Genomic DNA, 26972 nt, shown 5'->3' with positions numbered 1-26972 from the left:
AATGTAGTATCAAAAGCTTTATAGGCTTCTGCAGGTAGACCATCTGGTCCAGGGGCTTTCCCTCTCTTGCTATCTTTAATAACTTTCATCAGCTCCTCCTGAGTGATTTCCTTGTTGAGCCCCCTCATATCCTCATCTGATAATGGTTTCATTAAAGATAGCCAGGGCTCAATCTCCCCTGTATCTGGACACAAATCTTCTGCATATACCTTCGTGAAATGCTCCTGAAATGCTTTTACCATCAATTTATTTTCCGATATAATTTGATCTGTGCCTGGTTTTTTAATCTCTTTAATATGATTGCGTACTACATCTTTCTTAGCTTTCCAGGCTAGTAGCTTGCCACATCCCTCCCCATATGAAAAATGTGCCAACCTGCTAGCTTCCCATCTTTCTTTGACTCGTCGTGCAAGTATCGCAGTTAGCTGGACTTTTAGGTCTAAAAGTTTTTTATCACAAGGACCATCTAAAGTAGTATCATCCTGGGGAATCCGGTTCATTTCGCACTCTCGAATCTCTTCTTCTAACTTAGATACCTGGCTATAATATAATCTTCTTCTCTTTGCGCCCTGAACTCCCATTCTACCTCTCATAAATGCCTTGCACGCTTCCCATACTACGTCGTCCCTGGCTGAACTCACATTTACTTCTAGGAAAACTTGTATCTCTTCTTTAAGAATCTCTAAGATTTCTGTATCTGCTAAAATTGTCCGGTCTAATCTCCAGACTGAAGTGATTTTCTCTTCTACCAAACTCAAATTTAGACTTACCCCTGAGTGATCTGAAAGATGCGCCCCTAAATGAGCTACATCCGTAACCCTCTCTCTCAATCTACTATCAACCAAAAAAAAATCTATCCTTGAGTTGTGTTTATATTTTTTGTTATAGAAGGTAAACCCAGACTGTTGTGGAAATGTACCTCTCCAAATGTCACAAAGCCCAAGTTGCCCCATCATTGACTTAAGTTTGGCAGTCATTTTAATATTTGTTATTGCTCTAGAATTACCTGCCCTATCCATCTTCCCATCTAGTACCGTGTTAAAATCCCCTGCCATAATTACTTTGCCAGGAAAATCCAATACCTCCAATTCAACTTTCTCTAAGACTGCGGGATCATCTATATTCGGACCGTAGTAACCCACTACTATTAACGTTTCACCCGAAAGTCGCAAACTGCAAATCACCCATCTTCCTCTACTATCTACTACACTGTTTTCGACTACTATGTCGGATCCTTTCCTTATCAGAATAGCTACCCCCTTTGTGACCAAGTCTTGAGATGTATAAATAGCGTTTGCTATCCATTTTTGGGTACTAAAAATCTCCTTACTTTCCCTTTGTGTTAAATGTGTTTCTTGCAAGATGATGATCTGTGCGGATGAATCCTCCAAATATTTCAGAATCAGCTGTCTTCTAGATTTAACTCGGAGCCCATTAACATTCCAGCTAAGGAACCTTAACTCCTTATCTCTGGCCCTGGTCATTATAGTTATCATGCTTGCCATATGCTGCCCATTTCTTCATCCTGTTTAAGTCACAGCAAGACTGCTCATGAGGAATATTTTTTATAGTTTTCTCCCTTTCCCTTATCCCACCCCTCTCCCTACTCTCACTTCCCACCCCGGAAAACCCAACCATTACTCCCATGGCCTAGGCCTGTGGATGTCTGAGTGGTGGTGTCCCTTAAATTTACAAATTGTTATGGTCGAGAACCTTATCCCCTTGCAACATCCAAAAAGGCATCTACCTCCTCCACCGTTCGAAAGTTATACATTTTGTTGTGCCACATAACTTTAAGAAAGGCTGGAAATTTTAACTGGGCCGTAGCTCCTAGCTCCCTTAATGGCGCCAAGCGCTTTCCCATCTCCCACTGCCTATTTGCAGTAGCTGGTGACAGATCTGACCTTATATCAACCGATATTCCATCTATTAAAATAGATTTTTTTTTCAAAGCAAATGACAAAATTTTTTCTTTTAATGAATAGGTCGCGAAATTAATCAAAATTTTCCTTGGCTTAGCCCGGTCAGGATTCAACCTAAAAGGATCTCGATGAATCCGTTGTATGTCCCGAGCCAGACTTTCCTCATCTTCTTCTAGTGCTAGCTCTTTCTTCAGTAGCTGCACTACAAACGCCTTTAAGTCTGTCCCTTCTTTTCCTTCTGGCAGTTTAAGAATTTTTAGGTTGTTGCGCCTTTGCATGTTTTCCAACCTTTCTAGCCTTTCATCCATATGCCTATCTTGGGAATACAGAGTCTCTATCTCCTTTCGATTGTCCTGGACTCTTCCCTGCATAGTTTTCATTGCAGATTCCATCTCTCCCGCCCGAGTCGTTAATTTATCTATCTTGTCCTCTAACAACACGCATGTAGCACTAATGCGCTCTTGGTTTTTTCTAGAGGCTTCAAACCCTAAATGTATGTCGCGCTCTAATTTTTTAAGGAGTTCCATGACGGTCCCATCTGTGGAGGCATAACTCTCTTGTTGCCTTAAAGTTAATTCAGTGTTAGAGAGCCCCGACCTTTCATTCATAGGGGATTCTTCTTTCCTTGTGAATATATCATCTTCCACCTTATTATCCATGACATCAATAGGTGGACTTTCATTTAATTCACTTAATGTGGCTGGTATGCTAGGTTGAAATATCTGCTCCATCGGCGCCTCAGCCTCACCGCTACTGCCCTTATCCCCATCCATCTCTATATCTAAAACCTGAAATGGGTTAGGTGTAGAAAGAGTTGACCAATCCTGATCGTATTCTTTCCTATATTCAGATAGAGATTCCCTTTTTTCTTCAACTTCTACCTCTTTGCCAACCTTATTTTGACGCTGACGCTGAAAAACAGACTCAGGTTTCAACACCAACACCTTTGGGATTGGCTTAAAATAGAGGTTCAGTGAGGGAGCTATAGGGTTCTTAAACAGCGCCCTTTCTTTTTTCTGTCTTTTTATCCTCTCTTTTTTAGACGGTGAAGCCTTAGATTTATGCACTATAGATTCAGAGAAAGCACTTTCCTCTGCCTCCTCGTTATTTATTTTTTCTCCTTGTGCGTCTTCACTTCCACTTGGTCCCACAAACGTTTCCTTATTTAATTTCTTGCTCCTTAACTGGTAACCTGAGGGCTTATCCCGCTCCTTCCCCCTCTTGCTTACTTGTTCTGTAGTATTCCGCTGTGCAACACTTTCCAATTCTGTGTTGCTTGTGTTGCTCGTTTTGCTTGTAGCAGCTTCCAAGCCTTGACCCCTTCCTCCGCTTACTGGAGTGCCGATTTTCGCGAGCACTCGGCGGCCTCTACAGACACCCTGTGCTGCTCGCTCCCAGCTCCCGGCCGGCAGGTAACGTGACTCCGCCCCCACAGTCTCGGCCTCGGCGGGTTGTTGCGTTGTGTCCTCCGCCATCCGCTGCCGATTCTGCTGGTCTCCTGTGTCTAGCCGGCAAACGGCTTCCAGTATCCTGCGGTAGCTCGCCGTGTCTCACAGCAGGTAAGTGCCGATAAGAAGAGAAACAAAACTCCGGTAACTGACGCTCGGCACTCGACCTCGCATTAGCCTGACACCATCACTCTCCAGACCTCCGCGACCCGCTCGTTAGCCGGCCGCCATGTTTTCCCCCCACCATCATGTTTCTTTCTTATTCTGTTTGGGTTCTTTAAAATGTATGGCAGTACTTTTTTCCTAAGGTCTGACTACTCGAAACCACAGCTGCTAAGTGTTGAGCTAAGGTCTCTCAAACAAGCCTGACTGGACCCAAGACAGGTTTGTGAGTTTATTACACAGTACATTGCACGACCACACCATATATTAAACTACATTTTCTCACAACTATGCACACCGCTGCGCTGACCCGTAACCAGGTTGCTGCTATAAAAGTACCACATGCATGGAAACATTGGTACATACGAATCTTCAAGGTAGAAAAGAAAATTACGCTGATTTGGGCGGGTAACTCTACTCTCCTAATTGTTATTCAAAGGGACTGCTGCACTGATCATGAGACATCAAAGCATGATTTTGGATTATTACTTCTAGCTGCAGATTTCCCATCATATATCCTTAGGTGTCTGTCTGGATCTGGAGAATTCTTCCAGCCATGCCCACGTGTACCAGATGCCCTTCCATGAAGTTAATCTATACTGATGAGCACTGATACAGATTTGTTGCTTAGTGTGGTGGAATTCAAACTTTCTAATGTTCCTTCCATTGTTCTTTTGTTATCTCAGCAAGACCTCGTGGTGGCATGGTAAAAGATGATTTATGGGCCTTTCTATGTTTACGTGCCTTTGTTTAAGTCACTCGGTGTCATGTTTTTTTTGTGTAGGTGTTCCTCACATATCTCCTTCCCAAAAATGTTTCTTGCCATTTCTTTTGGCAAGCCCATGGAGCGTATGCACAGCTTTTCCTTGAGGATCTTGACACTAAAAGCTGTCTTTCTAATTACCATTATATCAGTACAGTGCATGAGGATTCTGCATGCACTTTCAGTGCAGCCGCCTTACACCGCCTCCTTTCTGGACAAATTGGTACTGAGGACCAGAGCTACATTACTACCAAAGAATATGACTCCCTTCCATGTTTGCCATTCGATCATTCAGCCAGCGTTTGTTGTACTGCCTCACCCCTCGAAAGATGAAGGGGGGCTCCATTGCTTTAATCCGACGAGGGCCCTGAGCTTTTACATCGACCACACAAAGTTCCATTGTGTGGATGAACATATCTTTATGGGATTTTCTGGGTCAAAGAAGGGCAAGGCAGTGCAAAAGAGGACCTAGTCAACGTATAAACACATCTGCATAAAAATCTGCTACATATTGATTAAGAAGCAGCCCTTGAATGCCCACTCAAACAGGGCCAAGGTCACTACTACCACTTCAGCATGAGGAGTAATTGTATTGTATATTTGCCAGCCTGTTACGTGGGCGTCAGTGCATAAGTTCATGAAACCCTACTGCCTTGACAGGTCCAATGGGAAGGTCAATTTGCCCCTCAGTACTGCGGTACATTTTGGTCTAAGTCCACTCCCAAGACCCTCCACCTTTGGGGGCTTCTGCTACAGGAATATTCCAAAGGTGAGGAATATGTGGTTAGAAGCATCCATGGGTAGAACAGATACTTACCTTTGGGAACATTCTTTCTGGTGGATACTCTATCTAACCTCAGAATCCTTACTGACATCTCCAAGTGCCCATTAAAGTAAATTGTTGCATATTTCTATGTCAAAATATCCCAACTTAAGAATTCAGCCCATTGTTTCAGACATTTTGTTCAACCCTTTACATCTGAAGATGCAGAGGGTGAAAGAAAAAACTGATGTCGGATAACTGAAATTGCGTTTACATGGTGGTCTACTCCCTCACTTCTGGGAGGTATGGTTTCACTACAGAACCATATGGAATCGCCCGTTGACGCTAGGGCATTACTGAAGGAATTCTTTGCATCAAGACACTTAGGGATATTCAATATGTGAGAAATCTGCAGTTAGAGTATTTTATTTTTATTTTATTCATTTGTAGAGTGCCTGGTTACACCAATGGTGTGTCCCCAGCCTGAGACATACCCAATGAGTAAACTGCTGTTCCTACGTGGCCCTTACGTTGTCCTTTCTTAATTTTTTGTGAACAGCCATGTCTTCAGCTGTCTGCGGAAGATACGTTCACTGGGTTCTGTTCTAATGATGATTGGCAAGGTGTTACAGATTTTTGCTGCTAAGTACCTGAAAGAGCAAGCCCCCATTCGGGCTCTAAATATTCTTGGGACAGTCAATAATGCCATGTCCATGGATCTCAGATTTCGTCCTGGGGTATATTTGGTCAGTAGTGGTTGAATGTATCTAGGGCCTTTGTGTGAAAGAATGCGATGACAATAGCACATTGCCTTAAACATGACTCTCTTCTCCACTGGCAGCCAGGGTAAGGTAGTCAGGGCTTTCTTTGTATTGGTTCTCCTTGGAAGGCTGAGAACCAGGCGCGCCGCAGCGTTTTGAATCCTTTGCAATTTAGCTAGGCCTTTTTTGGAAGTGCCTAGATACAGTACTTTGCCATAATCTTATTGTGAAGTGATTACTGCATGCACTATGGTTTTCCTGGTTTTGGATGGTAACAGATCTATAACTTTCCTCAGGGTTTTCATGGCACCATAGCACTTCCCCACTTCCGGATCTGATTTTCAAATGACAGTTTGAATCGAACCATATTCCGAGATTTTTCACCTCTGATTTTGGGTGGGAGACTTGGCCCAGTACTTCTGGCCACCATGCAGAAGACCATATGGTGGGTGTCTTTCCTATCACCAGTACCTCCGTCTTATTCCAATTTTGCTTGAGGCAGTGGTTTGACATCCAGTCAGCCACCTCCTCTAGACACTTGGCTAAGCGGGTCGCTGCCTGATCTTTGTTTTGGGATAGTATTACGATTAGCTGCGTGTCGTCTGCGTAGGACACTATAGACACCTTGTGTTTCTCTACACATTCTGCTATTGGTCCCACATACAAATTGAAGAGCGTGTGACTCAGAATAGATCCCTGTGGCACCCCTTGGGGCAGAGGGTAGCTATCAGACAAATGTGTCAGTTGGGCAACTTGGAAACTCCGTTCGGATAGAAACGATGTCAGCCACTTCAGAGCGTTTCTCTTGATGCCGCAAGCCTCTAGTCTTTGTAGTAACAATAGGTGCAAGGCCATGTCAAACGCCGCGCTAAGGTCCAACAGGATCAGCGCGGCTGTTTGCTCTTCATCAATATATTTTCTCAGTGCCTCTGTCGCCATTAGTAGTGCTGATTCTGTAGAGTGTGCCATTCTAAAACCTGACTGAGAGGGGTGTAGTATGTCGTTCGTGTTGATGTGGTCCACAAGCTGTTTGTTTGTAATTTTTTCTGCGATTTTAGCCACAAATGGAAGTAGTGAGATAGGTCGCAGGTTGTCTAGTATTGTATAGTCTAGTGATGTTTTTTTCCTAAGTGGTCTAACGATGGCCTGCTTCCATTTCATTGGGACTGTTCCCGTCTGGAAGGAGCGGAGAGTAAGCTCCTCGATGTATGGCAGGATTATGTCCATCCCCTCCAGTATATGCCAGAAAGTGCCTTACCAAAGTTAGTACCTTGTTCTTGATAATTTCAAAGTCACTTACACAAACAGGAAAGCATTTTTTGACGTGCCATTTGTTTTTTTTGCAAGTTTAGATACCATTTAAACCAGACCAAACTACCAAGCTTCATCTGGCTTTAACTAAAGAATAAGTTACCCATTCATTTTCAAGATTTCCCTTGGAAATATAACTGTTTACTCACTCAAATCTAGAATGATGAGAAAATACCAATCTGAGCTTGTCAAAGGGCAGTTGAGGCATACGAGCAAAGCAGCCTGTCAAGGATTCAAAAACGTCCTTTACCCCTTGGTGAATCAGCTGTCATTTATAGTGTTTAATTGGATCAAGCGTTTCATTGGTAGCTGTACGACCACCTCAATTCCTTGTTTTCACTCTCCACACAAATCCTTTCAACTTGGTCTTGCTCTTTCTCATAATCAAGCTAGTGCTCTTCTAACCAAAGTAACATATTTGGGCACAATAGTAAGACTTCTGTGAAGGCCTGGGCTTTCTCAAATATTGGGGAACTAAATTTACAGTTAAGTAGCATAATTACCCTTCTTCTAATGAGCATTGTGCTCATGGCCCTAGACCCTCCTTTGTCTTTTTTATCTTTCCCCAACCCCACCCTAGCATTGTTATGCATTAATAACAGTATTTTGTGACGAATCTGCACAAAATGGTCTGATCTAAGCTGGAGAATAGTGGGCATGTGGGTGAGAATAGATTGTGCATGAGCTGTACCATGTGTATAAGTTGAAATGTAGAGAGCCTGTAAAATGCTAGAAAAACATGATTGTGATGAATTAGTAATTTCTCTTTTGTTTAGGGAAACCATAAGCAGAACGAAGAACAAATTAATGATCACAAAAAACGAATTGAGAAGTTGGAGGAGTACATCAATAAATGCATGTATGTTAATATTTTTTATAACTACCCTTGTTTTATGTTTAGTTTATGAAATTGAGTTCTGTAAAAGCCTGAAATAGATTGAATATTAATTTAAATTGTCTGTGTATGCTGCTTCAAATTCTTTCTAGTGATTATGAAGTCTTGCCTTGTGATAGATCAAAACTACTTAGTGTTAATTCATGCTATTCTGTTTTGTCTGCCTAGTTACATACATTTAAAATCTACATTTCTTTAAGCCCCTTCATAAAAAGCTGGTTGTTTATCTGTACGGGGCAATATAAAGGACGTCCTTGGGGGCCAACCACCCCTCCTTTTACCTCCACTAAGTCCCACACAGTAGGAATGCTCAGAGGTCTTTGGAAGCCATTCTCCCCTTTCTCCACCACTGCAAACGCGGCTCCTGGTGCACTACTGATTGGGATAAAATCCACTTTACTCCTGAGGGACCTTGGGGGCCCAGAAGCCCTCAGGGTACCTCCTGTAAGTCCTACACTGCAGGATTTTTGAGAGCTGGTAGGAGGCCCGCCCCCTTTTTCCACCACTCGGCAAACAATTTTTCTTCTTAAAAAAACTATAATGCGTGCCCTGCTTTGCCTTCTGGATCTTGTGGTTAACATCGGGGCGAAACTGAGCACTGAGCAGCATACCCTGTGCGCCCAAATAGTGCTTCAAGTTTTCAATGGAGGGGCAAAAACAGCGGCACCACTACGGAATATACCGATGCTAACCACAAGATCTAGAATGCAAAGCAGGGCACGCCTACTAAGGCGGGATTTTAAAAATACTCGCAGGTGCGATAAAGAACTGCAGAGCTATTGTTCACCAGAAGCCAGCCAGTGAACAAGGGAATCATCCCGAAACGCGTTTGGCATTTGGCAGAATTTGCGTTGAGAGGCTGTACCTGTGTCTGCTGCTGTCTACCAAGCAATAAAAGGCTTACTAGAACATCACAAGTGGCGTCTTTACTGTGCGAGCAGTTGTTTTTGGATGTTATGTGGCCCGCTCTGGCCACGAAGACACCCCACTGCAGTTCCAGCAGGTCCTTGCGGTCTCACTCTGAGCGCATTCAAGGAGCGGTGTTGCCGGTTTGGTGGGGTGAAACTGAGCAGCATACCCTGTGCGCCCAAACAGTGCTTTAAGTTTTCAATGGAGGGTCAAAAACAGCGGCACCACTACGGAATATACCGATGCTAACCACAAGATCCTGAATGCAAAGCAAGGCACGCCTACTAAGGCGGGACTTTAAAATACTCACAGGTGCGATTAAGAACTGCAGAGCTGTCGTTCACCAGAAGCCAGCCAGTGAACAAGGGAATCACCCCGAAACGCATTTGGCATTTGGCAGAATTTGCACTGAGAGGCTGTATGTGTGTCTGCTGCAGTCTACCAAGCAATAAAAGGCTTACTAGAACATCGCGAGTGGCGTCTTCACTGTGCGAGCAGTTGGTTCGAGGCATGTGGGCTGCTGAATTCATATCTGTGCATAGATCGCGGCCTAGTGTTGGGTCCGGATGATCGCGCATTGTTGTCCTGGAAGAGTCTTCGAAGTATCACGAGATAGGTGGCTCCTCCCCTGGACTAAAGTGCGCATGGGCATCGACTCCATCCCCAGATTGTTTTTTTCCGCCATTGGGTTCGGATGCATATTTGTTAACTCAAGTTCGGAATCAATAAAAAACTTTCTTTTTGGCCAAAAGGCCTTTAGTTTTACGTCGGTATTGTCTTGAAATCGGTGCCCAGTTCTGTTCCAGCTCAGTTCCCGATCCGGACATCCAGAGGAGCCGCGTGGCTTTTCAGCACTGAAGGCCCGGTCGACGCCAGAGACCTTGTCGACGAGCCATCATGGAACGGAGCCCGTTCAAGAGATGTCCCGTGTGCAACTCGAAATATCCTCACATCGACGTCCACCCGGTGTGCAACAAGTGCCTGTCGCCGGATCACGATGAAGCCAGCTGTATGGCTTGTTCTCATTTCCGCTCCAAGAAGACGATTCGACTTCGACGCGCAGCGCGCAAGGAAGCCCAGCAGACAGCACCTGACCCGGAGAACATCTTCGATCCCGAGGACGATGAGGGAGCAAAGCGGGAGGTTCGAGACAACCTGTCTGATCCCGCATCGGAGATCGACTCCAGCTACGACACTGATATTGAAATGGTCGATACTGAAGACGTCGTCGACGAGGTAGGAGATGACGATGGGGCTTTTGGGGCCATGGAAGATAGCTCAAGCGAGGAGCTAGGCCCGAACGCTGATACTGGGGCCGAGACACTTAATAAGGCTCAGGTCGAGGGATCGCCACATGGCCTTACCCAAGATCTTACACTGTGTTCTACAGCCTCGCCTTCGGGCCCGGCTTCGGACACTTCTAAGGAGCCACGGGTTGCCGAATCGAAACCGAAAGAGAAAGCTTCAGTGTCTACGCAACCAAAAGCACTAAAGGCGAAATCGAAACCGAAAGTGCGTATTGCTTTGGTTGGCTCGAAGTCCTCTGAACTATCGGCACCGACGAAGCAAAAAGGTGTTATCGACCCGGTGCGGTCGCTAAAGGGTGTCAAGCCGAAGACTGGGACACCGAAAAAACTGGTCAAAGACGTCGACTCAAAAATCGGCGCCGAAGACCGTCGACACAGACAAAGGACTCGGAGCTCAGAAGGTTCTCGATCCTACGCGTCGATCAGACAAGGCTGAGAGCGGTACGAACCTCGAGTCCACGCCTGGCGGTGGCTCGAAGGAACCCGTCGAGTCGACGTAGCCGTCCGCCTCCTTCTCGAAGCAGGTGTCGGAATCGCTGAAGCGAATTAAGGAAAAGGCATCGTCTGTCAGACCAAAGGATACTCCACCACCAAAGCCTGCCAGTAAAACTCAAAAATCACTGGCGCCCATCCAGTTCACGCTGCCGCCGAAAGTGGTACCTAAGGCCTTCGCCCCTAAGATGGCCGTCGAAGCGTCCAAGAAGGTGTCCACGGGGCCGAAGCCCACAACTGCGGTACTAGTCACAAAGCATCGACAACCCTCACTTGAAGAGCAGCCGGAACAATTCATCGATGCCGACACGGGTAGACTTTCAATTTACAAATGAAAGATCGCCCCGGAACAGCCTATGGAGTCATATAGAATCCCATTGAAAAAGAAGAAGGATTCTACTACAACACCCGTTCTTGTCGAACCTATATCTCCATGTGGCCAAGACACTGCTCCTGTTTTGCCCACTTACTCGGATGTGGAGACAAGGGAAGGTGACAATGAGGAGTACAGCTATCCTGTGGACACTGATCCAGAAGATCACAATGAACCCTGGGTGGACGCTGCTGACCCAGGGGATCCACACACTGCCCCGGATAGTCATGTGTATGCTGTAAAAACATCGCCTACTGAAGACTCGGCGGTGTTTAATGCACTTATTGAAAGGGCGGCCAAAAATCATGATGTCCAGCTCCATGCTGACCCTATTGAAGTGGATTTTCTGTTTGACACCTTTTCCACCTCAGAGAGAACTTTCAAGACTCTGCCAATGCTAAAGGGTGTCTTAAAACATGCTGGAGACATATTTAAAGAGCCCACAAGGGCCAGGGTGATAAACCCCAGAATTGAAAAGAAGTACAAACCGGCACCTGGGGACCCTACCTACATTAAGGGACAGTTGCCGTTGGACTCTCTGGTTGTTTCCAATGCCCGGAAGAGGGCGAACTCGCAAACAACGGGTGATGCTCCTCCCCATGATAAAGAATCTAAAGTGCTAGAAGCATCAGGGAAAAATGGTGGCAGCTCAAGCGGCCAATATTTGGCGCATTTCAAACACTCAGGCACTCTTAGCCAGATATGACAGGGCCCATTACGATACACTTGAGACACTGTTACAACACTTGCCAGATGAATATAAGGAGGCAGCAGAGATGCTTATACAGGAAGGGAAGTTCATATCAAATGCTTCTATCAAGTGTGCACTGGACGCAGCAGACACCGCGGCCAGGTCAATTAACACAAGTGTCATGTTGAGGCGACATGCCTGGCTCAGAATCTCCGGGTTCAAGCCAGAGATACAGACCACCATACTAAATCAGCCTGTAAACCCTGATCATTTATTTGGCCCCGAGGCGGACACCACCTTGGAAAAAATCAAAAAGGGCACTGAAACTGCAAAGTCTATGGGGGCTCTCCAGTCGCAGCAGTTCAGGGGTGGTTCTTTTCGTCGCTCAAACAATAGAGGAGTTTCCAGAGGCCAGCTGTCCCAGCAAACACAGTAAACCACGCGCAAACCACATACACCAAACAAAGTAGAGGTGGCTATCGTGGAAACAGCGCCAAGGGCAGAGGTCGTGGAAACAACAGCTCCAGATCCTCCGCCACTAACAAACAGTGACGCCTTGTCACTGCCCCCGACCATACAACACCGGTCGGGGGGAGACTACAACAGTTCCTGCCGGTCTGGAAATCCATCACCACAGACAGGTGGGTCAGGAAGCTTATCCAGAACGGTTATTGTCTGGAGTTAACATCCACTCCACCCAACATACCCCCAAGACACCGTCCTATGTCCACAGAGCATTTGCACTTATTGCAGCAGAAGGTACTCGTCATGCTGCAAAAAGGAGCAATCAAACTTGTGCCTGTGGAAGAAAGAGGTACAGGTGTGTACTCACTCTACTTCTTAATCCCAAAAAAGGACAGGTCCCTCAGACCCATACTGGACCTCCGACCCCTAAACCAGTACATTGTATCAGAACACTTTCACATGCTAACACTGCAGCAGGTCCTACTGTTGCTCAGTCAGGGAGATTTCCTCGCAACATTAGATCTGAAGGACGCATACTTTCATATTCCGCTACACCCGTCACACAGAAAATACCTCATATTCACCATTCAGAATCAGCATTACCAATTCAAGGTCCTCCCTTTCGGAGTGACGACGGCACCCAGGGTGTTTACAAAGTGCCTAGCGACAGTGGCTGCACACCTACGGAGACAGAATATTCACGTCTACCCTTATCTGGACGATTGGCTTATCCAAGCAAAGTCGGCCAAGCAGTGTGCCGCCCACATGTCCCACACCATTTACCTTCTTCACGATCTGGGATTCTCACTGAATTACCCAAAGTCCAACCTTCAGCCCGCCCACGTACGACAGTATCTGGCTGCGACAATAGACACTCTGGCAGCCACAGCACAGCCAAATTCAGTGAGGATCAACGGCATTCAATTGCTGATACAACAATTCAGACCGCAACACTCGCTTCCGGCACGAGTGTTCATGCAGTTGATAGGCATGATGGCCTCCTGCATCTTCATAGTCAGGGGTGCTTAGCACGTCAGTGGAATCAGGCTCACAGACAGTTGAAAGACCTAGTGTTGGTAACCGGTCGTGCATACGACTCTCTGCATTGGTGGAATCAACAAAAACCTTTGCAGGGGACGACCGATCCAGGAGCCTGTGCCACAGATCATTCTGACAACGGACGCATCTCTCCAGGGATGGGGAGCTCATGTACTCCACTACAAAGTGAAGTGACTATGGACAACGCAGCAAAAGAAGATGCACATCAACCTTCTAGAACTGATGGCTATCTTCATGGCAATGAAAGCATTCAAAGTACATCTGTGCAACAAGGTCGTGTTGATCCGGACGGACAACATGACGGCCATGTACTACATAAAGAAGTAGGGAGGTAAGCACTCTCCACAGTTGTCTCATTTGGCTCAGAGCATGTGGAAGTGGGCCATTCAGAGGAACATCTTCCTCATGGCGGAACACCTCCCAGGCAAAGACAATCAGATGGTGGACCTGCTCAGCAGGTACAGCCACCAAATGCACGAGTGGGAGATACATCCATCAGTACTCCACCCGTACTTCCAGCAGTGGGCTCATCCAGACATAGACCTGTTCGCCACAAAGGAAAACGCCAAATGCCAAAGCTTTGCCGCCAGGTTCTCACACCCACAGTCGCAGGGCAATGCGATATGGATGAACTGGTCAGGCATATTTGCGTACGCTTTTCCCCCAGCACCTCTAATACCGCTGGTGGCACGCAAGCTGAAGCAACACTCGATGACACTCATCCTGGTTGCTCCGACGTGGGCACGCCAACCATGGTACACCACGTTTCTAGAACTATCCGTGGCACCACATCAAAGGCTGCACCTCACACCCAGCCTTTTGACGCAGAGCCATGGCGACATTCAGCATCCAGATACGCAACAGCTCAACCTGGCGATGTGGCTCCTGAGGTCTTAGAATTTGGCTATCTCAACTTGCCTCCAGACTGTATGGATATCATAAGGGAGGCAAGAAAGCCCACCACCAGAGCATGTTATACGGCGAAATGGAAGCGGTTTGTCATTTATTGTGCTGACCACAACATCATCCCGCTAGATGCATCTACTCACAACATCATTTGTTATCTGTTACATCTATACAAATGCAATCTGGCCTATGCTTCCATTCGTATACATTTGTCCGCAATAGCAGCTTCTCCACAAAACAGGCAGCATCTCTCGCTTTTCAGAGTGCCTGCCATCAAAGCTTTTCTGGAAGGACTCAAACGAGTCATTCCTCCCCGAACCCCACCGGCTCCTGAATGGAACCTAAATATGGTCCTCACCAGACTGATGGGTCCACCTTTTGAGCCTCTACATTCATGCGAGATTCAGGTCTTAACATGGAAAGTGGCTTTCCTGATAGCGATTACATCGCTGCGACACGTTAGTGAACTCCAGGCACTAACTATCCAAGAGCCATTAATACAAATTCACTCCAACAGGGTGGTGCTTCGCACTAACCCTAGGTTTCTTCCTAAGGTGGTTTCACAGTTCAATATCAATCAGACTATAGAACTGCCTGTGTTCTTCCAAAATCCTGAGTCAGTGGCCGAGAGAATGCTCCACACACTAGACGTCAAGAGAGCCTTAATGTACTACATTGATAGGACCAAAGAATTTCGGAAAACAAAACAACTATTTGTTGCCTTTTCGCCACAACACAAAGGCAACCCCATTTCCAAAGCAGGTATAGCCAGGTGGATCGTTAAGTGCATTCAAATTTGCTATCAAAAAGCCAAGCGCACAGCCCTGTGCCCAGTGAGGAGGCCCTTGAGGTGAGGGCGGACGGGGGTGCAGGGCAGTGGCCCCGAGGGGTGGCGAGGAACCTGCGGAGAATCGGCGGTCAGATCGGACCGCACCGGCCCCCACTGCTAGAGGGGGTGTGCGCTGGTCTTGGAGGGGGTGCAGATCCTTTGATCCTTGGCGTCCGCCCTGTGAGGTCTCCTGTACTGGCAGTTGCAGCAGGCAGGGAGCAACAGCTTGGTGTACGAGCTTCATCTAGCAGCGTATTGGGCCCCTGAGGTGGACACTTGGCAAGGTACGGGGCTGGGCGGCGACGGCCTAGGAAGACTTGGCAGACCAGCAGTGGCCGGCGCCCTTTCCATATTTCTCTGGACTTGGAGGTCCCTAGTGCGGAAGAGGATAGGGCGCCGCAGACGGCCTTTGAATCTGTGCGCAGTGGCCGTGGCCCGGACCCCCTGCTGCCTGTAGGCGAGATCCGTGGTGAGGCTGCAGGTGCGACCGAGGAGCTGTCCCTTTTGTCGTCCATCATGACCCGAGGCGGGAGTGGTGGTGGGTCCTCGAAACAAGGGACAATTGATAAATTCACGGGGCCGAGTGGAAACTCCGGTGCCTCGGGCGGACAGTCGACCACTGGACCAGATAATGCTACTCTGCTGGCAGCGATCACACAGTCCCGAGACACGTTGGACGCTAAGATTGGGGCCGTTGGCGCAGATGTGACCCTGCTGCGGCAAGACCCGGATCACAGAAGCAGAAACCCGGATCACTGGTGTAGAAGGTGACATGGCGGCCTTGAAGAAAAGGATGGCCGACATGGCGGGCGTACAGAAGGGCCTAGCTCTGCGCGCCGAGGATGCCGAAGGACGAGCCCGACGCAACAACCTACGTTTTGTCGGCTTTCCGGAAGACTGTGAGAAGGGAAACATGGAGGCCTTCCTTACAGAATGGCTGGAGAGCTGGATGCCGTTGGAGTCCCTCTCCTGCTGCTTCATCATCGAGCGGGCGCACAGGGCACTCACTCAGAAGCCACCAGTCGGTGAACGTCCACGGCTGGTGATAGCCAAACTACTCAATTATCATGATCGAGACACGATCCTGAAGCAGGCCCGGCTGAAAGAGCCCCTCCAGTGGAACAATCAGCGGATCATGATCTTCCCTGACTACACGCGGTTGGTGCAGCAGCAAAGACAGTCCTTCGTGGCCGCGAAGGCTCGCCTGCGGGGCCTCAAGATCCAGTATGCTCTGCTTTATCCGGCTCGGCTGCGAGTGATTTTTCAATCCCGTACTCTCTTCTTTAATTCCCCTGAAGAAGTCTTTGCCTGGACGGATGAGACTGTGCGTGTCAGACCTCACACGCCGCCTGCTAGAGACTCGGACTCGTCATCTTCAGCGGCGCCCGCGCGGACGCCCCGGCGCTCCCGCAGCAGAAGTAACTGGCGATCACGCTCCAAGAAACGCTCGCCGGCCAAGACAGGAACTGTAGAGGAGTCTCCAATAGTGGATCTGTGAGGAATGCAGTGACGGGGGGCGCCTACTCCACTGATTGACTATGGTACAGGCTGCGCTGCGGCGATTCCAGGCCTGAATGGCGGTGCTCTACGACTATGGTAACATTAACACTGACACGTTCGAGTTGCTTTTATGGTTGCGGGGTGCGGGTTGGTTGGGGGGAGATGGACTATAAGGCGGTCAACCCTCATCTTAGAGGTGTTTGTTAAGGGGGGGGGCTGCGAGGGACTGAAGTTGGGAGTTCATGGGGATCCATTGGAATAGTAGATCTCCGGCCTCCCGTTGGGGGCAGGAATTGACCTATACCGCAACAGGTACTTCAGCGTTCTTGAGGTATGGGGTGGGGGGTAGGGGGGAAGTTTCAGGTGAGGCTTGGGAGGGAGTGGGGTTTGGGGGGTTTGTTGAGAGTTGGGGGTTGAGGTGGGTGGGTTGGTGGGTGGGGTTGGCTAGCACAGTGTTCTTTCTGGTACTAATGAGGCGGGATGTGTGTGTGTGGCTTTGGCTGCTCCGACTGCTTCTATTTCGGTCCTTAGATGGCGGTCGCTACCCCTGAATTTAGCCTGCAAAGGGCTTCATTACATGTTGTGAGCTGGAATGTGAGGGGGATACTGGACAGGATTAAAAGGGGGGCGATCCTCAAACAGGGGAAGAAAGCTGGGGCGGATGTCTTGTTGCTGCAGGAAACTCACCTCATGGGCAACAAGGCCCTTAGCCTACAGCGATATGGCTTTCAGCAGGTGTATCATGCTGGTTTTGCGAGGGGGTCTCGGGGTGTAGCGGATTTGGTACACCGTAGGGTGTCCTACGCCCATGAAACTCAATGGCTCGATACGCAGGGAAGGTATGCATTCATTCAGGGAAAGATCGGCTCTGAATCGGTACTCTTTGGGAGCGTTTATGCCCCACCTCCGCTGCAAGGAGCTCTTATTGAAAGGCTGTTCAGTGTGTGGGCCGGGATGCCTGATATCATGTCTGTGGTTGGTGGTGACTGGAACGATGTGATGGATGTGCGGATGGATAGACACAGGCTCAGAGGCGAGCAGCTCCCGGACACACCCACTAAACTCAACGGCATGGTGAGGGGGATGGGGTGGGTGGACGTGTGGCGCCACCAGCACGCTCAGAGTCGAGAATACACGTATGTCTCGGCAGTACATAAGTCCTTCTCTAGGATTGATTACCTATTTGTTCCCCATGCTTGGGTTGGGAGGGTGGCTTCCACATCTATCTTGCCCCGAGGTCTGTCGGACCACTCCCCGGTTGCAATGGACTTACTCTTAGATAGACGGAGACAGCCGTTTAGGTGGCGACTCTCCACATGGCATCTGCAGCAGGAACCCTATCAACAGCACATGAGGGAAGCGATTGCACACTACTGGAACGATAATGATCACCCTGACATAGATGCCATGACTCTCTGGGAAGCCCTGAAACCTACGCTCCGAGGGGTGGATATTGCGTGGTGTGCGGCTGCCCGTAGGGCACGCGGGGAGGATTTAGCACAGGCGGCTGACCGGGTCCGCGCCCAGGAGGCACGTTGTCATGACGGCGGGAGTGAGGAGGATGTAGGTCAACTGCTGCTATTGCAGCAAACTTACGCCTCCCTACAGCTGGATGAAGCCAGGCAGTTGTGGCTGGCGACTCAAAGTAGGATCTACCAATGGGGTGATAAGTCCAGTTCTATGCTGTATAGGCTCTGCCAGAGCACTTTTCACCCTCAGACACTGCCGTGCCTCCGAGACGAGGAAGGTACACCCATGACAGCCCCGGCGGCTCTGGCGGCCAGGTTTGCACAGTATTACGCGGCCCAATATGCCCCCCGGGAACTTCTCCAAGCGGAAGACATAGATACATTTCTTGCTGACCTCCCGCCGCGAGTGGTTCCGGACGAGGCACGTGATAGTCTCGACCTTCCGCTGTCGGCTGAGGAGCTGGGTACAGCCCTCGGGGAATTGAATGCGGGCAAGGCCCCGGGACCGAACGGGTTTCCCAGTGAATTCTTTAAGAAGTTACATCTTCAACTCGGTGCACATTACGGTAGGGCTCTGGAGGCGGCCAGGGAGAAGGGCCAGCTCCCGAGAGACTGGCGGCATGCGGAGATAGTGGTATTTTGCAAGCCCGGTAGGCCTCCTGACCTGCCTGAATCCTATAGCCCAATATCGCTTTTAAACACCGAGTCCAAAATCTTAGCGAAGGCGCTTTGGCCAATCGTCTTCTCCCGTACATAACCGACCTTGTACACCCCGACTAAGTGGGCTTTATGCCTCATAGGGCAACGCAGCATAATATCAGGCGCGACCAGGTGGTGGTGGAGGCGGCCCGTGCGGCGGGTATTCCTGCGGCACTCTTACTGGCCGACATAGATAAAGCCTTTGATTCGGTGAGCTGGGTCTATCCTCGCGCACTGCTGTCTTGTCTAAACCTCGGGCCCCGCTTCCTATCATACCTATATTTGCTGTATACTGACTTGACTGCGTCGGTGAGGGTGGCTGGAGCGGTATCTGCCCCCTTCCCTATAGGACGTGGCACCAGACAGGGCTGCCCCCTATCGCCCTACTTATTTGCCCTGGCCATGGAGCCGTTGGCAGCATGGGTGAGGATTGACGCTCAGATGCGGGGTGTCGAGTGGCAGGCGGGTCCCACCGATAGGATTGCTCTTTATGCGGACGATGTCCTCTTCTTCCTTACGGACCTGAACAGATCGGGGCCGCGAGTCCTAGACATAATGCGGATATTTGGTGAGGTATCGGGCCTCCATTTGAACCAACGGAAATCTGTGCTGTGGGTGTTGGGGGAGCGCAGTGGTGTAGGACCCTGGGCGAAGACACTATAGGCAGCGGCGGGTGGCCTTCGGTATCTGGGTGTGTTTCTGACTGATCTGGGCAGTGTCTCCTGGTCGCGTAATGTTGTGCCCGTGTGGGAGCGTGTGCGCTCGGACATGCTCACCTGGTCCCGCATGCCTCTTAATGTATATGGCCGCTCAGCCATTTTCAAGATGGCGGCCCTCCCGCGCCTGTTGTACCAGCTACAAAACCACCCTTATCCCGTTTCCCCGCAGTGGTTCAGACAGGTCAACTCGACGCTTAGTCGGTTTTTATGGTCTGGGGGAGTGGCGAGAGTGGCGCTGCGCACATGTTTTCTCTCCACATACTGTGGCAGCCTGGCGACGTCGGATGTCCAGTCTTATTACCAAGCCTCCCACCTTCTGATCTTGAATGAGTGGTGTTATGGGGACCGGAGCGATCCGGCCTATGCCTTGGAGAGGCATCAGATGGACCCAGACACTTTACATACTATACTCTACTCAGCGCCAAGGCGACGAAACCTCCCAATGGTCACACAGACTGTATATCGTATATGGCGTGACGCCCTTCGCCGTATGGGGTGGTGGAACAAACTCACAAGGGAGACTCCTCTTTGGCGAAATGGGCTCTTGCCCTCATTGGCATCCCTCCCGGGGTTTAGGGACTGGGATGCAATTGGAATATCGGCCCTGGGACACGTCGTCAGGGGCACTGCCCTGAAGTCATTCCAGGAACTACGTGAAGAATATGATATGCCCCAGACCCAGTATTTTAAATACCTGCAACTTCGGCACGCCATCACACCCACCCTGAGGGGCTTGGACTCCCTGCCGGAATTCAGCCCTCTGGAGGCCAAGGTATTCATGGGGGAACTAGACAGTAAAAAAATATCAACTATATATCAGACACTGGTAACGCATTGCTCGACCTCCCTAGATAGCTTAAGTGATAAATGGGAGAGGGATGTTGGTCCATTGGAGGAGGAAGACTGGAGGGAAGCACTGGAGGCCCCGAGAGGAGCCGCCATAGCGGTACGTCTGCGGTTCATTCAGTTTAAGTACCTCCACAGGGCTTACTACACGAGGGAAAGGTTGTGGAAGGCGGGCCTGATTGGATCCCCGGATTGCTTGCAGTGTGGCAGAGAAGTAGGCACTTTCCTTCATACTGTATGGGCGTGTGCTGGATTGCAGAGATTTTGGTCTGGTGTGTGAGACTGCCTATCTGAGGTTCTGGGTTGGGAGCTCCCCCGCTCGTCCCCACTGGATCTTCTTCATGTTATGGAACAGATAGGGGGAAACATTTATAAAAGGCATCTGCTATTACTGGGTCTTATTGTGGCCAAGAGAGATATTTTCCGTGCCTGGAAGGACCCTAGGGCCCCTCTGGTAGGAGTGTGGAAAAGGGGGTTAGACTTCTACATGGGCCTGGAACGCCCGATCTTCGCAGCTAGGGGCTGTCCCCGGAAACATTATAAAATCTGGAAGCGATGGGCGGTTTATCGTGGACTATGGCTGGAGCCGCCGCCGCCTGATCGGCCTGTGGAGGAACTCTTAGATGCTGAGCCCGGGCCGTAGGGCACACACACTAAACGCTTCTTCTTGCCATTGTACTTGAATGTTGTTTCGACGCTGTGCCAGGGGTAGGGGGGGTGGTTCTGGGCTGGGGTAGTGGGAGGGCGGAGGACGGGGGGAGTTGGTTGCATTTCTTTATATTGAACTGTTGACCGTACTGCTTTCCTGTGATTGCCATTATGATGCTCACAGCTCCTCCGATCTCCGGGGTGCTGTGCTTGTTATGCAATTTGTCAACACGAAAATAAAAATCTGTTCTGAAAAAAAAAAAAAAAAAGCCAAGCGCACTCCAACGGTACCCCCACGGGCCCACTCCACCCGAAAGTTCGGGGCCTCCACGGCTTTCCTTGGAAATATTCCTTTAGAAGACATATGTAGAGCAGCCACATGGTCTACCACACACACATTTACGAAACACTACTGTGTAGATGTGCACTCCAAACAGCAGGCAGCTGTAGGGCAGGCTGTTCTAAAAACACTTTTTCAAACTGCTACAGCTGACACAGGCGGCCGCCGCTAATGGAGGGACTGCTATGTATTCTATGCACAGATATGAATTCAGCAGCCCACATGCCTCGAACCGAATATGCTACTTACCAGTATGCATCTGTTCTTGGCATGTAGGGCTGCTGACATTCATATCGCCCACCCTCCTCCCCGGCGCCTGTAGCGGCTGCAGCATTCAGAATCACTCTTAGCATTGTCATCACTCACGGTGTTACACTCCATCTTTGCCACAATGGCTAAAAACAATCTGGGGATGGAGTCGATGCCCATGCGCACTGTAGTCCAGGGGAGGAGCCACCTATCTCGTGATACTTCGAAGACTCTTCCAGGACAACAATGTGCGATCATCCGGACCCAACACTAGGCGGCAATCTATGCACAGATATGAAAGTCAGCAGCCCTACATGCCAAGAACAGATGCATACTGGTAAGTAGCTTATTCGTTTTTGGATGTTATGTGGCCCGCTCTGGCCACGAAGACAACCCACTGCAGTTCCAGCAGGTCCTTGCGCTCTCACTCCCAGCGCATTCAAGGAGCGGTGTTGCCGGTTTGGTGGGGCGAAACTGAGCAGCATACCCTGTGTGCGCAAACAGTGCTTCAAGTTTTCAATGGAGGGGCAAAAACAGCGGCACCACTACGGAATAGACTGATGCTAACCACAAGATCCAGAATGCAAAGCAGGGCACGCCTACTAAGGCGGGGCTTTAAAAATACTCGCAGGTACGACAATGAACTGCAGAGCTATTGTTCACCAGAAGCCAGCCAGTGAACAAGGGAATCACCCCGAAACGCGTTTGGCAGAATTTGCGTTGAGAGGCTGTACCTGTGTCTGCTGCTGTCTACCAAGCAATAAAAGGCTTATCAGAACATAGCGAGGGGCGTCTTCAGTGTGCAAGCAGTTACTTTTGTGTGTGTATATATATATATATATATATATATATATATATATATATATATATATATATATATATATATATACAATTGTACCACAAAAGTCCGGTTGCTCCTGGCGCTCACTCGGTTGCGATCCTGCGTGGAGGCCGGTCACCCTATTTACGAATCAACAAAATTTCCCTCTCCAAAAGGAAATAACGCAGGATACCTCTGGATGCTTGTAAAGATGTTTTATTTAGGCAAACGTGGTGTGAGAAGGTGGCCTGATATGCAGTGGTCACTATTCTAGTGAACACTATGTATCAGTCCAGCAACCCTTATTGATGATTGGTTGTAAGTCAACCTTATAGACCAGCTATCCTAGTAGCGTGGATACGAGCAGTCTAAGGCTAAAAGACTCGAGAGGGCGTGTTAAGCCAGCTGTTATACCACATATACCCCTTGAACACCAAGTGAAAGGACACCACACAAGTGTTATGAAAATAAACAGTTATTTATTGAAGATCACAACAGCCCTGTACTCTTTATGAGGACAGGGTACTAAGCACAAACCAAAACTCTTACAAAAATACTTAAGTTAGCACAGTATATACAAATGCCCGAGGGGCACGGAAAACCATATACTCTGAAAGTGGAATGCGAAATTACTAGCAGGTAAGTACAGTACTACTAGGCTTAGGAATCGCTAGGGCTTAACTATAGAACCTTCAGATTACTTATAGGAGGCCTAGGGGACTCGGGTGCAGTGTGTGCACTCTCACGCGAGATGCGGGACAAAGTCTATGGTAGCTAGTAATTGCAAAGTTAGTGTTCTCGGGCGAACCCGACCTGGTAGGGAGAAAACAAAAGTAGATTCTGACCCTTGGATAGTGAGGCTATGCTGGGGCACCGAAATGCCGAAGTTACCTAGCCCAGGGGCTGCAGCTGCATAGGACTCAAAAGACTTCGGGAATCCTCGTTGACGGACCAGGAGCCTGGAAGAAAGAAGTTGCTGGCAGGCGACCAGTGAAGAAAGTTCGGTGGATCCAAGCCTGGATCGATGGAAGATGACACCTGAAAGCAGAGGGGACCAAGTTCGAGACTACTAGCCAGTAGTCAGTGGGCACCAGGAGGGCACCGGATGGTAGCCACCTCGACAAGGCGTGTGGGTGACGCTGGGCTCGGAGATCTCACGGACCAGGAGGCGTTGTCGGCGACCAGGAAGGAGGATCGAGCTGTCCCACGAAGATAGAAGCTGTCGGCGTCGCTGGACCCAGGATTGGGCAACAAAGCCTTGGCAAATTCAAGCCCACGCGGTGGACCTAAAATGGCGTCTGGAGTGGACCAGGAGGGTCCGGGGTGCCTCTCTTCAAGAAGGAAGCAAGGGCCAGTCTGGAGCAACCAGACCAGCAGCAGTGATGTCGTCGGGCGTCGTTCAGAAGGCCACAAGCCAGCCGGCTAGTAGCCAAACAACGCGGTGCACAGCAAACAGCAGAAGGGCCCCACGCAGATCGTGGAGATGCAGGGAGGCTGATCTTGGGTGCTGGAGCTGCGCAGGGTTGGGGCTTCTCGGACCCCAAAGCACTCACCCGTGGAGGACACGGTGGGCTTGCAGTAAAGATGTTGTGCAGTCTTGGCGATCGTCGGTCCCTCGAGGTCTCGTCGCACTCACGGTTCTCAGCTTGGCTGTAGAGGTGAGTAGAGGTCGGAGGTGCCAGGGAAGCCGGGTCTCGTCAAGCTGGGTCGTCGGATTTGTGATGAAGGACTTGCAGCAGACCGCAGTGTTCTTTAGGATGGTGCCTGCGGATGCAGGGTGACTACTCCTTAGCCACAAGGGAGAATCTTGATGAAGAAATCGTGAAGTCCTTTCGCAGAAAGTCGTGTCTTGATTCCAAAGATGATCTAATTTGAACAGGGGGCCCGCTCCCATCTTTATACTAAAAAAGGGGGCTGACCCGGTGACTAGGTCCTGCCTATGGGTGGGACTAGGAGGGGGGTGGTTACACCCCTCTGCCATGCCGGACTTTCCCCAGGCCAGGGGCTGGTGTGCCCCTGGAACTGGTTCTGACCGGCCTATGCGTAGTGAGCACCGGGGTGCCACTCAGCAGTCACCTTCCTGAAAAGCCCTGCCTACCCAGGATACACAAAACCATGTCTGGGACGGTGCTAGCACCGCCCCGGACAGGAAACCCTTTGTCCAGGCCTCCCTCGCTGGATGGACTCCCAGCAGCAGGAGGTCAGACTCGTGTCTGTGGTGGCAGCATCCATTTTGTGGAGCTGAGGCTTCAGTTAACTTTAACCGGGGTTCACAGTTACATACATGTTGTGTCCCTCTAGAAGGGTGGAATGCTAACCCCGTCGCCAGAATTGGCGAGGGGTTAGTATTCCAATTCGTATGACACCTTACTCGACATGTTTTGATAAAGCAATACCAAAGTTAGCATTTAACCGCGAGGATTATAATGCACTTAAGAGTATATGGTATGCGATATCATGGAACAGCTATTAGGACTTGGTTCCGCAGCTGCAGACAGGCTCAGCTCATGCCAGAGCACCATCTCACACGATTCTAAGCACTCTGCCTTCAGGATTGTCAAGGCCTGCCATAGGAGTGACTGATAGGAATCTGTGTGTCCATTTTAGGGTTAGGTATAGGTATACTACACCTACAGCAAAGGGTGATTACACGACTTTGCCCCAGCTGTCATGCAGCCAGTTGTGTCAAATTTAGGAGGCCAGCCAGGGGTGGCATAATACATGCTGCAGCCCCTGGCAGCCCTGGGTACACCTATTCCCTGAGTTACAGGGTCTGATAAGGTGGCCCAGTACCAATTGGTAAATGCACCTAGGGTACATGTCGTAATTTAGAAAGAGAACAGCCAGGCTGTGGGTCTGATTGGCAGGCCCACAGCCAGAGAAAGTCGTAAACCAGTGAAACAAAAGCAAAAAATCTGGGTGATCATAGGATTGCAGACCCTACTCTCCTACACGTGGCAACTGCCTACCGACGCGTTTCGCCAGTTTTTTAGCTCTAGTGATAGATTAGAGGAACACTTTCTCCAGTATTAGGGTGTCTTTCATAGATTCACATGCTTGAAACCTCCCCGTGATGGCGTTGACGTTGTCTTCGTCAACGAAGTCGACGACGAAGATGACTTCTTTTTCGTTGATGGAGCGTCGACGGTGCGGTCGTCGACAGTGCGGTCGTGGACAAGGAGGTCGTCGACGAGGAAGGAGGTCGTCGACGCGGAGGTTGTCAACGGGGCCGTCGACGAATGTGATTTCTTTACACCGTTCGTCGACGATGACTTGGTTGTCGATGGGGGAGGCTTCTTCGTCGACGACGATGCAATCGGAATGATAGACGGTACAGTCTTGAAACTAAGTGTTACCTTCTTCGACGACGATGATGTCGACGAGACAGTCGTCGACGATCCAGAAGCAAACGTCGTCGTCACTGTCATCGACGACAATCCGGAGAAGGCAGATTTCGTCGTCGGAACGAATGTCGACGCTCCAGTTGACGCAGAGGCATGTTTTTTCACAAAAACTTGAGCAGAAGATGCAGTAGACGCCTGAGAGCCAGGTCTCGTGGGCGTGGACGTAGTAGGTAGTGGTGAAGACACCGCAGGGGCCAAAGAGAGAGACATCTTCTTCCTTTTGAGGAAAGATGAGGGCAACTCCTGCACACTACCACATTTAGATACTGCTTGGGAACGACCAGAAGTGAAACTTTCGGCATCAGAAAGTATTTATTTATTTATTTATTTATTTATTATAACATTTGTAAAGCGCGAAACGAAGGCCCGTGGGCATCTCGGCGCTAAGTAACTGCAACGTTTGGCCAACAAGGGGACTAGGAGATCATTGATTAAAAAGCCAAGTTTTGAGGTTTTTTGATTTTATGTGGCCATCCTTGTCCTTAAGTCTCTGTAGCCATAACAGTAGACGGCCTTCCCTGTCCTTTAGAGTTTTTGTGGAGAAAGTTCTACAGAACTTACACTTTCCCACATCATGGTCGGGGTAAAGACAGTAAATACACTTACTGTGTGGATCTTCTGAATATAGACGCAGATTTCCACAAGAAGAGCAAGGTCTGAAGAGAGATTTCTTACTTGTAGACATGTTGAAAACAAAAAACACAGGAAAACCTGAAGAAAACAGAGGAAACTGAGCAGAGCTCAGGGAGACTCCCTTACACACGACGTGCGGTAGAAAATCTGAGGTACTGAGCTCTGAGAGAAGGTTCTGGAGGGCTGCTGGCGCCTGATTGGCTACAGTTTGGACCAACATAATGCCAGGAATAGGCTACAGGTATTTTTTCTCTGTTCATGTATTCCTATGAGGAATTATGTCTAGGCATTTACTGCCTTTTTTCTAATGTATATATCATCTGTTATGTTTTATATATATATATATATATATATATATATATATATATATATATATATATATATATATATATGTATATATATATATATATATATGTATATATACATACATACATACATATATATATATATATATATATATATATATATATATATATATATATATATATATATATATATATATATATATATATATAATTAGTATGTTATTGCTATTTTATTTACCGTGGGACTCCCACTCCAACGACGGGGAATATTCAAGCATGTGAAT

At 48.9% G+C, this 26972-nt stretch overlaps 1 protein-coding gene across 1 annotated transcript in view; it reads left to right on the top strand.

Moving 5' to 3' along the window:
* The window catches only part of SMC1B (structural maintenance of chromosomes 1B), a 2420665-nt gene that overhangs the window by 759442 nt on the left and 1634251 nt on the right, over window positions 1-26972 (top strand). The window contains exon 8 of the mRNA XM_086952745.1: window positions 7907-7989. Coding sequence (XP_086808871.1) covers window positions 7907-7989 — 83 coding nt within the window. The remainder of the gene's footprint in view (window positions 1-7906; window positions 7990-26972) is intronic.

Source organism: Lissotriton vulgaris, chromosome 1_2, assembly GCF_964263255.1.
Source record: "Lissotriton vulgaris chromosome 1_2, aLisVul1.2, whole genome shotgun sequence".
In the NCBI taxonomy this organism is placed as follows: Eukaryota; Metazoa; Chordata; class Amphibia; order Caudata; family Salamandridae; genus Lissotriton; species Lissotriton vulgaris.
This window is presented reverse-complemented; position numbering and strand designations above follow the sequence as displayed.